Source organism: Strix uralensis, chromosome Z (genome assembly GCF_047716275.1).
Source record: "Strix uralensis isolate ZFMK-TIS-50842 chromosome Z, bStrUra1, whole genome shotgun sequence".
NCBI lineage: Eukaryota > Metazoa > Chordata > Aves > Strigiformes > Strigidae > Strix > Strix uralensis.
The window spans coordinates 91,240,305-91,253,566 of NC_134012.1; the positions used below are offsets into that span (position 1 = coordinate 91,240,305).

The 13,262-nt window shown below is 43.6% G+C and overlaps 1 protein-coding gene across 2 annotated transcripts in view; it reads right to left on the bottom strand.

Annotated features, from left to right (window-relative positions):
- The window catches only part of LOC141937384 (phospholipid-transporting ATPase ID-like), a 75,176-nt gene extending 64,940 nt beyond the window's left edge, over positions 1-10,236 (bottom strand). Inside the window, exons 1-2 of one of the 2 annotated variants that reach the window (XM_074854941.1) lie at positions 9,575-10,236; positions 3,268-3,346 (exon numbers count right to left, since the gene is read on the bottom strand). In XM_074854941.1, coding sequence (XP_074711042.1) covers positions 3,268-3,310 — 43 coding nt within the window. In that variant the 5' untranslated portion in view covers positions 3,311-3,346; positions 9,575-10,236. Of the gene's footprint in view, positions 1-3,267; positions 3,347-3,561; positions 3,652-9,574 lie in introns of those variants that run through there. The other variant, XM_074854942.1, reaches the window with a different exon arrangement.
- Positions 10,237-13,262: the final 3,026 nt, after the last annotated feature.

A 13,262-nucleotide genomic window follows, 5' to 3' on the forward strand; every position in this document is an offset into this window, starting at 1 on the left:
TTAGAATTTTATATCCTGTGTTTTGTAAGAGTAGTTCACAATATTTTGACCAATATCAGCATGAGAAATAAAGCAGCTGAAATAGTAATTTGGTTTTATTTTAAAAACTAGTCAGACAGTGACTGGCTGTCACATATAATTTCCTTTACTAGAAAACCATATCTCCTAGACACTCTGGTAATGCCACAGCTTGACACAATTGCACATGTTGTTAGTAACAGTGATACACAGTGATAGGAAGTGATGTAAAAGTCAAAAATAAATATAGGTCTGAAACAAACTTTGAGAAGTTTTTCAATTCACAGTTATTTCCCTCATGGGAAATTATGTAAAAATAAATATTTTTTTTCATACTCAGTGTCTGTTGTGGTAAGACATTTCCTATCTGATCTGAATGGTAGTCCCAGAAGGCAGCCAAGCTTTATGTCTGTAGAGCCAGTCTTGGGCTGCCTTCTATGCAGGGAGCTGGTACCCCTGCCAAGCTCTGTCCAGAGCCCAGCTACTCAAAACGCAGCTGCCCAGGAGAGCAGGCTGCCCCTAGCAGCCAGAACAAAAACCCACTGGAATTTTCTAAAAGCCCTGGCTCAGTTTATATCCTTCCTCTTCCTCTCACAGTGCCCCTAGGCTGGTCTTACGGAGACAAAGCTGCGGCAATGACTGCTTTTGCCATTGACTGGAAGCACACACCCTGGGATAAGGTTATTTGTGTAGATGACTTTTCCCTGTTCCCTATTACTGTTTGTTTCGTAGACAGTACTTCACCATCCCCATCCTCGAGGTACAAAGCACTAGTGTTGAGTTAAGCTGCCATGGGATCAAGCCAGTGAGCAGATATATTTCACATTTATCAAGGCATGATCTTTATTTCTTCCCACACACTCTGTGAAATGGAGGTCCCCCCATTCCTCTCTGTTTCATCAATGTTCATTGTAGGTTAAACCACAGTGTAAAAGATCTCAGGCACCTTTTCCAGAGAATCACTACTGCTGCTTATCTAAGAGATATACTTCCTCACTTTTCAGGAAGCATTTCTTTACAGAACGGGTTATTAGGCAGTGGAATGGATTGCCCAGGAAGGTGGTGGAGTCCCCATCCCTGGAGGTGTTTAAGAGTTGGACTGACATAGCGCTGAGAGATATGGTGTAGATGGGAACTGGCAGTGTTAGGTTAATGGTTGGACTAGATGATCTTCAAGGTCCTTTCCAACATAGTTGATTCTGTGATTCTGTGATTCATTCTGGCTTGAAGAGCTTCACTAAGGTTCTAATTTTGCCTGCATCTCAGATCATGTAGAAACAGCCCTGTCTTGCTGGAGAGAAACAGCAAAATATTACTGGTTCTCATGGGAGAAATTCTGATCCCAGTTTCAGCAGCTGATGCTGAGATAATCTATTGCCTCCCATGAAAGTCATACCAGAAGCATGGCTTTTCAGTAAGGTTAACAACTGTCACCCAGCTTTGTTTTTGGAATAGAAATTTGGTCTTTCCATGAGCAGTACTGTCCCTCCAAGATGAGTGCATGGGATGTTCCTCACAGAAGAGCCTTGCCTGCTCTCAGGCAGCATAGTTCTATGGACTTCTCCAAATACAAAAGTTTATAAACTGTTGGAATAAAATAGCACTTCAACCCTGGCATTTACTTCAGTGAAATGTTTGCAAGGAGCAATCATAGTCCTTTCAGCTTTTGGTCTGAAAAACAAAAGAATTAAAAATAAAAGGGGAGAAAAAAAAGCTCTTTTAGCTTCCTGTTATGGAAGCTCCTCATTCCTTGATCACCCCAACTTCCTTTATCCTTCTCTGAACTTTCTCCAGTTTGAATTAATTGGTTTTGAAGTGGTGATGAAAAGCGCATAAAATCATTTTTCCCCATAAAGCAGGGGGTTTATATCTAGGAAGATCTGAGTTTCTTATACACTTGGTTGAAGGGGGAGCTGAACACTTCTCTGCTAAAACTCAGATACAGGGCCAGGCAAAACACAAAATTCTCCTAATATAGCAACATAATCTTTTTGATAGTCAGAACAGCTACTGTTTTACAAGAGGGAATGCCCTGAGTGGACAGCAGCTCACAGACAAGCCTGTGCTCCCTCGTCTCCAAAGCCAAGATGGAGAAAGAGACCTCGGGCTGGCAGAGATCCTTCCCCGGGATCAATCACAACCTCCTCTCCTGGGACTATCAGAGCAGCAAACGGATGTCCCTGTCTTAACATCAGGGCTCACAGTCTGCCCTGTGCTAGGAAGGGGAAACAGCAGCACAATTGCAAAAATAAACCCTTGGGAAAAAGCTATTGAGTCTTCTGAGCTCAGAGAGGTTGGGAAAAAATAATTTCACGTCAAAATATGAGTGGGGCACTAATCTCTGCATTCATGAAATAGAGGGAGGAACACCCTGGAAAAGAAAGGCTAGAGACTTTCCTTCTTCAGAGCATCTGCGGACCTGGATCCCTGACTGGAGGTTGCACCCTGGGCCTGGACCTGAAGTGATAAAACACGAGACTGAGTTCAGTGGCTCCTCCTGCAAAGCCTGATGAAGATGCACCCTAAGAGGCTGTGGGAAGCTGGCCCACTTTAAGGATACGCTAATAGCCCTCCTGCTGAACTTCTTCCAAGCATTCACCTCTTCAGGGATTTCTGCTGCAAAGTCTGTAGAAGATCATGCTCCAGAGCATGTCTGCTTCCTATCTCCACACCCATTTATTTGGGTGCCACATGGAGCTCACAAAGAGGGACTTATATAGGCTCTGGCTTCTCCTCCAGAGTTAGTGTTCCCCTCAGCAGCTTTTCGGTGCTCTCAGGATGCATCTCTCTACTTTGCTCTTCTTTCCGCCTCTCACTGAAGGGAATATCTGGACCGTTGCCTTCAACACATTTCATCATCAAAAGACTGCATCAGACCTTCACACTAACTTGCTTCTAGGATATTTTATAAACTGCTTGGGAGAGGGCACTGTGCATTGCTCATCTACTCACTCCCCCAAAAGATCCTTGTAGAAAAACCACCGAAACTCAACTTCCCCAAGCCTGTCATGTGCCATGACAGAGCACAAACTTTGCAGATGTCCCCTGTTCTGTTGCAGATGTCCCCGCATTCACTGGCACACAGTCTGCAGCAGTCCTCCAAAGTAGTACAAAATGCAGGAAAGTCCCCTGACTGCTCTGCAGGTGTAAGACATACTCCCCGACATGATCTCAAGGGCTCACACGTGTGCTGTATTTACATTCCTTAGCTTGTTACCCATGATAATGGCATTACCAGACCACACTCACCTCTCAATTTCTTCTTTCCAAATTGTAATCCAAATAGAGACATCCCAAAACTTTATTTTAGTCCAACTCCATGGAACTTCTGCAAGAGAAAAGAGTAGGTAATTCACAATGGGGGTTTCTTGTCCTGCAGCATGACATGATGCAGCCCATACATGTAATTCTGTGCCCATAGAATGGGAGAACCCAACTCCTAAGCACCGTGGCCAACAGCTACAGTTTATCACATAGTGTGTTTTAAAATGCAAAACCATCTCAGGTTTGCAAGTTGCACTGCATCTGTGTGGGCTACCTTACCTTGAACATTTTTGATCTGTTCATTTCCTGATATGGCACAAGGAAGGAGCCGGTGGAGGAGAGACTGCAAAGGACATTTCTACTACCTTGGCCCTATATAAAAAGGAGAAATACATGCACAGGACTTGTACTTAAGGTACAGAGGAACTGTGTGACTATCCAGAGCAAGACCAGCCTCCCTGAGGAGGAGGAAGCAGTGGGAAATGCTGGTTTCCTGTACATCTGCCTGTGCTCAACATGTGCTGGCTCACACTGTTGTTTGTCTGCTGGTCACCTTCTGTGTTTGGAGTGGACTAGCCTATATGGCTCTGAGTAAAATTTCTCCCCCGCTGGCTGCAAAGTTCCTGACCCAGAAGTCAAAAGCCAGTCACTAGAAATGCATTTAAGGCACTGAATACATCTTGATATGGAGAGGAACATAAAACAAAATCACATCAATACCTGTTGGCAATGAAACTTCTGGTGTTCCAAGCATCAGACAGTTTATTTAAAGGACTTAATGGTGATGTTGATGCTGACAGCCTGAGAAGATCCATGAGCATGGGAAAAGTTGGCACTGCCTGACACGCCTGGCTGACCGGGATCCTGAATCAACACGAATGCTGTACCAGTTGCTTAACTGGCCAGTGGAGCCAAGGTGAGACATTTGAGGGAATCATAATCTATCTAGAACAAGTTTTGCAGGTGACAGAGCAAGGGTGTCTAAGGAGACAAGTATAGCAAATATATTGTAATTTGGAACACACAAATGCGAATACAGCCCATGCTGCTGCCCAAATGCAAGCCTGATACATTAGGACCATGCCCAGTGCAAGCTTGGGCTTCACATCTTTTCAGAAAATGAAGGTAAACTTTAAGGAAAACTACAGTCGTCGCACAGGTTGAACATTTCTGTGCAGATGTCTATTCCGTATGCTAAAGCAAAGCTGTATTTGGCAGCTGCAATTCAATGATCCTGAGATAAGGCAAACAGCATCAGGTGAGCTCCAGCCAGCCAGCTAAGAGCTGCACACCCTGGGCACGGTGCAGCCTTGACATGATGCTCCCTGCAGCTCACAGCAGTGTTCAGTAGCCCCTCTGTGCCTGCTGTGCTTGAAAGAGATCCTTTTTCTATTCACTCATGTAGATCCAATTTTTTTTGCTCACCAGCATAAATGTTTTGGCAACACCTCTCCCCAAAATTTCCTCTGTCCATGGGCTAAACCACTTAAAGTTACCATATTCAGTGTCTCAACCCTGCTGACCAACCTCACTTTCCATCCTTAATGACCTCAGTCTATCATTTTCAACATACTTCTTCCATGTTTTACAACTGCTATTATGTCTTACAAAACCCTCCTAACTAGGACTGAGAGCTCCCCATAACATGGTGGAAGGAGCAAGACAAGTTACCTACACACCCAGATGTAAAGACCTCAGATTTCCTAGAGCACCAGGAGCCACCACTCTGATAATCACTGTCACACAATGATGGAAAAGGTTGGCTGGTTGTAATCATTATATGGCTATACTGCTGAACTCTGGATTTTGCTGTATTTGCCAAATGTTTTAGAAAAACTATCTGCAGCTACCGAACCTCTCCCAGCTGTGTACTCAATTGACAAGGCATATAATTTCAGATGAGGGAAAAAAAGGCTGTTTATATTTGTGGGGGAGCAGACGAGAGAGGGTGGTTATAAGCTTTCTTTCAGCAGTAATAACATGAAACAAACAATAGAGTTAAGATTCACATCTCACAAACAAAAACCTGAAATATCCTTCAGCTCTGACACATGGCTTTTGTTAATTACTGTGATTCTTTAATCACTGGTTTCTGGCGTGACTGCACTATGAAAACAAGACTGCAACAATACACAATTTTGGCAAGGAGGGCATCTTTAATTCCTTCAGTTTCTCAGTGTGTTTGACTAGGATCACTGACCATCTTTACTCAGCAGCAAATTTAAGTTACCATCATGGCCAGCACAAATATCCTTACAGTCTCACCATTCCCACAAAACCTTGCTTTTTAGGGCAGACATGGGTGATAACTTTGCCATATCCATTTGTACCAATTACCTCTCTGGTACGTCATTTCCTTCATACAGATTTAGCATAGCTGCTTACTTAGTTAAAACCCAGGAGTTATGAATCCTTCCCAAGCTGACCTGATCCTTTATGCAAAACTCAGTTCCCGGCTTGCCCAAACCACAATGTCATTTGAGAATGTGTCAGTATTCAATGGGGCACACACACAATGGCATTAAGGGGTTGACACACCCCTATTACACTAAGGTGTATCCTTTATTTTTGTAATATTGCAAATACCTTCCTTTGCTGCTTTATTATTGACTCACACATCTAATCCTTGTACTCTACCTAGCAAGCCACTCTCATGCTGGCTATAGATTCTGTGTGTGCCTGCCTGCTCACACCCCTGTTTGTGCCAGTACACCTTCACACTTCCAGGTGTCTGTTTTCAGTCTGAGAGTTCACTGACCATTGGCTGCAAGTGTGAAAACAAACCTAAGCGAATGGTGGTGGAGTTGCCCCTTTTGGTGGTGCTCCAGGTACCGCTCCACTTGTCTCAGCTATCACAGCTTCCACAGCCAGATGTGGTCTCTTGGCTGACCTTAGCTCTGCCTGCTGTTCAGTCCCAGGTCTTTTTCTTGAGCTATTTTGGACTTTCAATCCTACCTGCAGGTTCCAAGATCTTTGAACCTGTATCTATCAATAATGTGCCTCAGGGTATTTTTTTTTTTTCCAGATTCCACTTGTAATCAAAATTCATGTCCCTGTTCAGTTTTCTTTACGTACCTCTCTATTTTTCAAATTTGAGATTTGGTTTCCTTTCCAAAATTGCAACAATGGATCTTCAGCCTCATATCACTCAGATACACTGCTACAGTTTTAATTTCCCTTTGTGCTTTCTGGAAAAAATGATATCTCTCACGTTTCATTTTCATGTGGCGTGAAGTACTTCTCAAATTTTGGTAAGATGCTTTCACAGCCTCCTATTCCTGAATTAAGTGAAAACCCATAAAACACACGAAAACTTTCTATAGTCAGAAAAAAGGCAATTTCCTGTTTGCATTAATTTTCCCTGGCACCAGCTATTTTCAGAGGCAAAGTGAAGCACTGCTTCAATCTCCTCAAGTTGCCTTCCAAAGCCTGGGTCAGCCCTTCTAGACTTTTTTTTTTTTGTTCAATTTTCCACTCAATTATTTTGCTGTGGTTTGGTTGTTGGGGTTTTTTTGGCGTTTTTTTGTTTGTTTTTTTTTTTTTTTTATTTCTGTTTACTCCAGGTACCCTGCATTGTTCAGTAATCAATGGGGGCTCACAGTATTTGAGTAACCATGCAGCTCCAACCTCTCTGCTTAACAGAACACGTGTTACTTCCCTATGTTTCCAAAGCCTATAGCAAAAATTATTCAAAGCTCAAATTCCCAGTTCCTCGTTTATGGGGATTTGGGGGTATAAACTATGAATAAATTATCCCTTCTCACTCTAGAAGGCTTTTGTACCTACAGTGCTCTACAAACTGTCTAGCTACAGCTTACACTTCTGCAAAGACAATCCACCTGCTTTATGGCTACTGACAGTTTAATCATGGGCTCTGAGCACTTTAATATCCATAGCAAGAAACTACTTTGATGGGTCTTGAATAGGGAAGGGATGCTTTCTCACAAACCAAGCTCAGCCTTATTTAAGAGAGACAAGAGACAGATTTGGCTTAAAAACACAGCTGCAAAGCTCTTCCTGCAGGAGGGGCAGGTTGCAATGAGCTATGGCACGTGGAATTTGCAAGGGCTACAGACTAATCTGAAACCATGGCTGGCTAAGGGCTGTACTGCAAACTGGAGGTGGAGGAAGGCACTTCCCACCATTGCAGTGATGAGTGGCAAAATGAGAAAAGACATGGCACAACTCAGATGAATGGAGAGCAGATGCTGCAGATGGAAAACATGGCTAGTTTCTTGGTCCCATTTCTCCAGATGTAGCTACATGATACATCAGATTCAATGGCAAATACAAATTAGAAAATACTTGATGCTTCTGTTCTCATCACCTTGTTCCCTGGCTTGGTGAAATGATCAGTGTTAAATACAGTCATTTTTTTGAAGGGTTATTTTAATCTAGACCATGGGGTGTAGTTCAGACCAAAATTCCTGCCCAAACAGTGGCTGTAGCAGATCTGAGGGGCAGCAAATTGTGATATAATACTAGAAGCAAGCACCCAGATTCCAGGAGAATTAGGCAGGAGAACAAGATTTCTCCAGCCACCAAAAATAGTATGGTATGTATATACCCTAAAAAGCTTAAATAGATCTGTCCAGGTAAAAATTCAGAAAGCATACGATGCCTCCATTCTCCAGCTTTCCAGGTCAGGTCAGTTTTTGTACATGAGCAAGATTTATAAATTAAATTTTTTTCAATCTATCTATAGGCCTCAGAACTTGTTGGGTTTTTTTTTTCAGGCTAAAGTACTAAATATCCAACTAATAGCTCACTATATGAGAAAGTAGATCTCAAGCAGTGGGCATCGTGACAGACAAGGTTCAAGACTGCCTGTGCTGCCTAGTGCTCTTCATGGAGTAATGCTGTTAAATCCGTGAGATGAACCAATTCTAAGTCCCTAAATTTTGAACACACATCACTTTGGATTTGGAAGCACAAAAGGGAAAATATCAAGGGTTTAAAATACATCAGGTCCTTAAAAACCCTGATTTCTCTGTGCCTTAGTTGCACACCTGCTAAAGGGGTGCACATGTCAGATGCTAAATCAGGAGAGTCACGTTCACTCCCAGGTATTGCAGAGAAGGGCATCACAGTTGGTGCAGTATTTGCCAGTGCACTGTCAAGACCAATGTAAAGGCCTGGCACACCTGGCCTGAACCGACCTTGTAATGTGCCACGCAAAAAGTATGTTTGCAAAGGACCCCCTTTGAACTTCTGATGTATTGACTACTTCAGTCAAATTGCTCAATTTTTGGTTCCAAAGAGTACGATCCATTTGCTTTCCCCTATCGAAAGCGGACATAATTTCAGCCATTAGAAATAATTATTACTAATCATCTTTTAACATAGAAATGTGTTAGCGTTTGTATTTCTCCACCCCTCCTTACATCCTTTTGTGTCTGAACACCTCAAGAGCAAAACGGAGTAGCATGTGTTGCAGCACTCCCCACTTTGCAAGTGGGAAACATAGAGAGCGAGCTGCAGGACGGACAACCAGAACGTGTGTTTTTAATCCCAGAATAACACTCTTTTGGGGCTGAAATCGGATTTGCCTGAATTCAACCTGGAATAAATTTCAGAAGCTATAGATGGTCATTCTTGGCATCAGGCTTTACAAAAGGAGTGATGACTCTGGTTTAAATCTACTAGCTCAGTGCAAAGAGTTTGAAAGTATCTCTGAAACCTTCCCAGCTTTTTAAATACCTGAAGAGGTATCCTGGATGAGGTGAACTAGCCCTCCAGCTATTTTTTGGTGCTGTTCCAAGCTATACATACAGAAACCGATGAAACTGTGTGCTTCTACCCCCTACACTCAAATGTGCCAATGCAATTAGCTATAATTGCTGGGAAACAGACTCAGTCTGTTATCTGCCACGTTTTAAAGTAGTGATCCAATATCCTCCATCTGTCTTCATTAAAACACTCCTTAAACTGACACCAGAATGGCAGTCAAAAATTTGCATTCAGCTCCTTTGGGTAAGTTAGTTGCAATGCTCAAGTTACCGATTAACAGCTGAGGCAGAGCGCGTTCCCAAACAGAAATGCAGGCTGCAGTCTGCTCCCTCCGAAACAATGCGAACAATAGCAGCTTCCCCGGGCGGCTGCTGCTGCTTGAAATCATGCACAGCTCAGCTCACTCCACCCAGAAGTCTATCAGCTCGCTCTCAGAAAAAGCTCAACCCCAAGCACTTTGATTAAGCTTTGCAAAGCTCTCGGGTCTGAAAAAAAAATATCAAGTTTTCTGCCCCCAAATACTGAGAGAGAAAACAAGAGGAAGGAAAGCATTAAATCTTACCCTTGAAGGCTTGTAAAAGTCACAGCAACAAAGTTGCTGCCCTCCATAGCACTTCGGTACACTCCTCTCTTCTCATTTACACGCAGCTTTATCCCCTCCCAAGACCAACAGCTTCGCTCGTAGTTGCAGCGCCAGGACATTCATCTAAGAAAGCAAAGCTTCTTTGCGCTGTGAAATGGGCATCGCGTGCTTGTCTCCCAGCCCTTAAAATCCACTACGGACCCGCTCTGCCATGCAATGTCCTGGTAACTAAACTTACTCCAAGTTCCCTACTTCTTACTTCAGTCACTGGGCTTGGCTCCTTGCCAAATTCTTCCTTTTTTTCTTTTCTTTTTTTTTTTTTTTTTTTAAATTCTGTTTCCTGCAGATAGGGAGAATGTAGTAGCTCCCCTAAAACTAAAATGCTTCAGCACAACAAGCTGTGGAAGAGTAAAACAGAAAAGCAGAGAGAGCACCTAGACTTGGGGCACCCCAGTTAACTCCAGAGGCAACTGCTGCTCGCCTTACTTACCTCCTGCTGACGCGGAAGCTTTCAAAAGGAAACCAAACGAGTACAAGAGTCCAACATATCAAATTGCTTTAAAAAAGGATGAACTTGATAAGGGATCCATTTCCCAGCAGCAGCCCCTCTCTCTGCGTCCGTAATGCTGGAGTTGGCCAGGACTCCTTAAACTCAGAGACACTGTCCTACAAGTTGATCCTAAGTCTCCACCTCACCCACTTTCCAATAGCTGTGAGTAGCAAAAACTCTGCAGAGAAAAACCTCATAGAGCACAATTGCATAACTCAACCACAGAGCTTCCTCCAGCTAGCCGGAGGATCACTTTGGCGCTGAAACGTCAGGGCTTGCTCATCCCTGAGAGCATGACCTCCCCTTGGCCTCTGGGACACCCTCCTGGCCTCACTGCTGTCGAGGGGACCCTCCTACCAAAACCCCTCAGCACTCTCATGAGCTTCCCCATCTTCCCACTCGTTGTCCCACCTTCAATGAACCAAACATTCACTTTTTTTTCCAGATTGTGGGACCATCCACAATACAGTGCCCTCCTATATGCCACTCCCCCTGGCATTTTACCTACCAGTGACACTACGAGACTAAAACTGGGCCAACTACAACTTTAATCCACCTCCTGCTTCTCTATTCCCGTGAATTGCAATTACTCTAAGATCACAATATTCTTTCCTGAAGTTGTGTTGACAGTAATGTCTGCCAGGAACATGCCAATTTATTGCAGACAGCAAGAGAAAGTTTAACGTAAAAGATTTCTGTATGTATTTATCTCTGTTTTTTTCCTTAATCTTCTGTGTTTTCCTGCTGGATTTATGTGAACACTTAGAATTAATTTCAAGCCTACCCACAAACACTTCAACACATTAATCAGCTGATTAATTATAGTAACAGAGAGAGTCAAGGCTTGCCAAAGAGTATTTTCTAGAAGGTGAAATTTTCTGAAGTCCTGTCAAGAGAAAAGCTGTGGAGGACCCAAGATGCTGCAATGGCAGTACTCCCATGGTCATGAATCTTGAAGTGCAGAGCGGCAATGAAGAGGACCCTATAGCACCATAAGCAATTTCTGAAGGAACAACAAGACCCTGTGTCCCTTTGCAGTGACTTCAGGGTTGTTCTTCCAAGCTATACCCATTTGAGGCAATGTTCATTGAATTGGCTTCCTAATTCCAACACAAAATGTCCATACAAAAAGCCAACATGGGACATGGCATGTAGGACTAATCTTCTCAAGACCCAGGTCATTTTTAGATTATTTTGAGCTGAAAAGCATCTAATCTGAGAAGGAATTCCCCCTGCACTAGCCATTTCTCATGTTCTCACCACCCACACCCCATCTCAACAGCAACAGCCACATGTATCACGTTTTTTCCTGCAATCAAAAGTGCAAGGATCTGGATTAATTTTGGTCCTTCTACATATTTGGAGAACTCCTTGTTCTTGCTTAATTCTGGAGTTTTCTTCCTTCTTAGAACTTTCTTCTGCTTTTTCCCCCCTTAATGATGATTCATTCCACAGTACTCCTTTCTTTGCTCTTGTCTTTATACTTGCTTCTTAGCACTTTGACCTCGACCACAGTCATTTCTTCATTTCTAGACTTAGGTTCATCTGCTTCCTTTGACATGAGGGTGGACCCAACCATAAAATCAGATGGCCTTGGGGCTTGTTTAGACTTTAAAATAGCTAAAAATTGGGTAGGCTGTTCTGTTAATGATTTTTCTTGGCACTGAAATCTACCTCACATGCATTGGCAATGACTTTTTCCCTCAACTATGCTTTCCCCATGGACTTCAGTGAACCTGCTCATATAGGGAAGCTCAGCACATGTGGAAGCACTCAGAAGAGCAGGAGTGACTCAGTGTTATGAACTCAGCTCTGAGGTCTCTTGTCCTTGCCTTACACTTTGGTCCCTGGATAGCATATTCCCAATAATCACACCATTTGCATTCTCCTTTTCAAATTTCTGATCACATCAGGGAGGGCTGCAGCCTGCAAGGTCAGTTGTCAAAATTTCAGTCCCTGCATAAAGGGTGTACATGTATGCTGGGTGTTTTGAGCTCCCACTGCAGCCAGCACGGGTTGGGCAGAGATTAAGCTGACCAGCTGCAGCAGGGCAGCAGTCAGTTTGCTGTGACCCATAGTTGTGGGAAGAAGTTCAGTCTGTTGCCTTTTCAGTAAATGAGCTCTTTTCTTGGCCAGGCAGCTACCTCCAAACCACGGTGTTTCACCTTTGAGTCTTCCACTTTCCCAACTGACCACTAGTCACAGAGGCCTAACTTAGAGTGGGATGGATTTAAATTCATGCCATTAAGACCTTATCCTAGGACTGTATCTGGGAGATTGACTTCCAGTCATTCAGCCTGTGCTGCATTTCAACTATGATCAAGATGCAAAACTGAAGACTTACTGACAGTGATGCTTTCCCAACTATCCTGTATAGTTCAAAAGGAGCGCTGATGATCCTTGCTTTCCCTTACTTTCATGTAACTGCAGTTTGCAACTCCTGAACTGCAAGATTTGAAGCTTGACCTGCTCTGCCACGGCTGGTATCTCTCACTGCAGAGAAGTGGCTGTGGCCAGTTGAGCCAAGCTGGGCACTCCCCACACCCAGAACTGGTGTAGTGTCCAGGGATCATTTCCACCCAAACAACCTCATCTCCAGCTCCCAAAACAACACAAGTACATTGCTCATGCTAACCATGGGAGTCACAACTCCAGAAAAGCCTTTCTACATGGTGCTGAAGGGTTTCCTGATGAACCCACAAGGGTCAGCCTTAGATGACTGAATCTCCTCCCACAGCCTGTTTTCCTCATCCCAACTTCTCCTCTTTTTCCTGACTAGTCTTGGCCAGTGAGGAGCAACTTGTGTAGGGGAAGGATAAGGAGCATACTTCACTCTGGGGACCACTGACACACATGTTGCTATGAGCAGCTACAGTGGCTACAAGGGGTCAGATGGGCATCTTGTCCCAACTGCCCTTGCTATGACAGACTTTCTGCATCCTCTTGCTGTCGAAAATCAGTGTAGGATACATAAGAAACACAGGACTGAAAGGAACAAATTGGGACATTGATGGTCACCCCTTCAATACCAGAGAGCTGTTAAAACATATATTGTAGGAGGAACATCCAATTTGCAAATTGCTGTAGTCCAGGAAAGAGCAGCACAATCATAAAGTG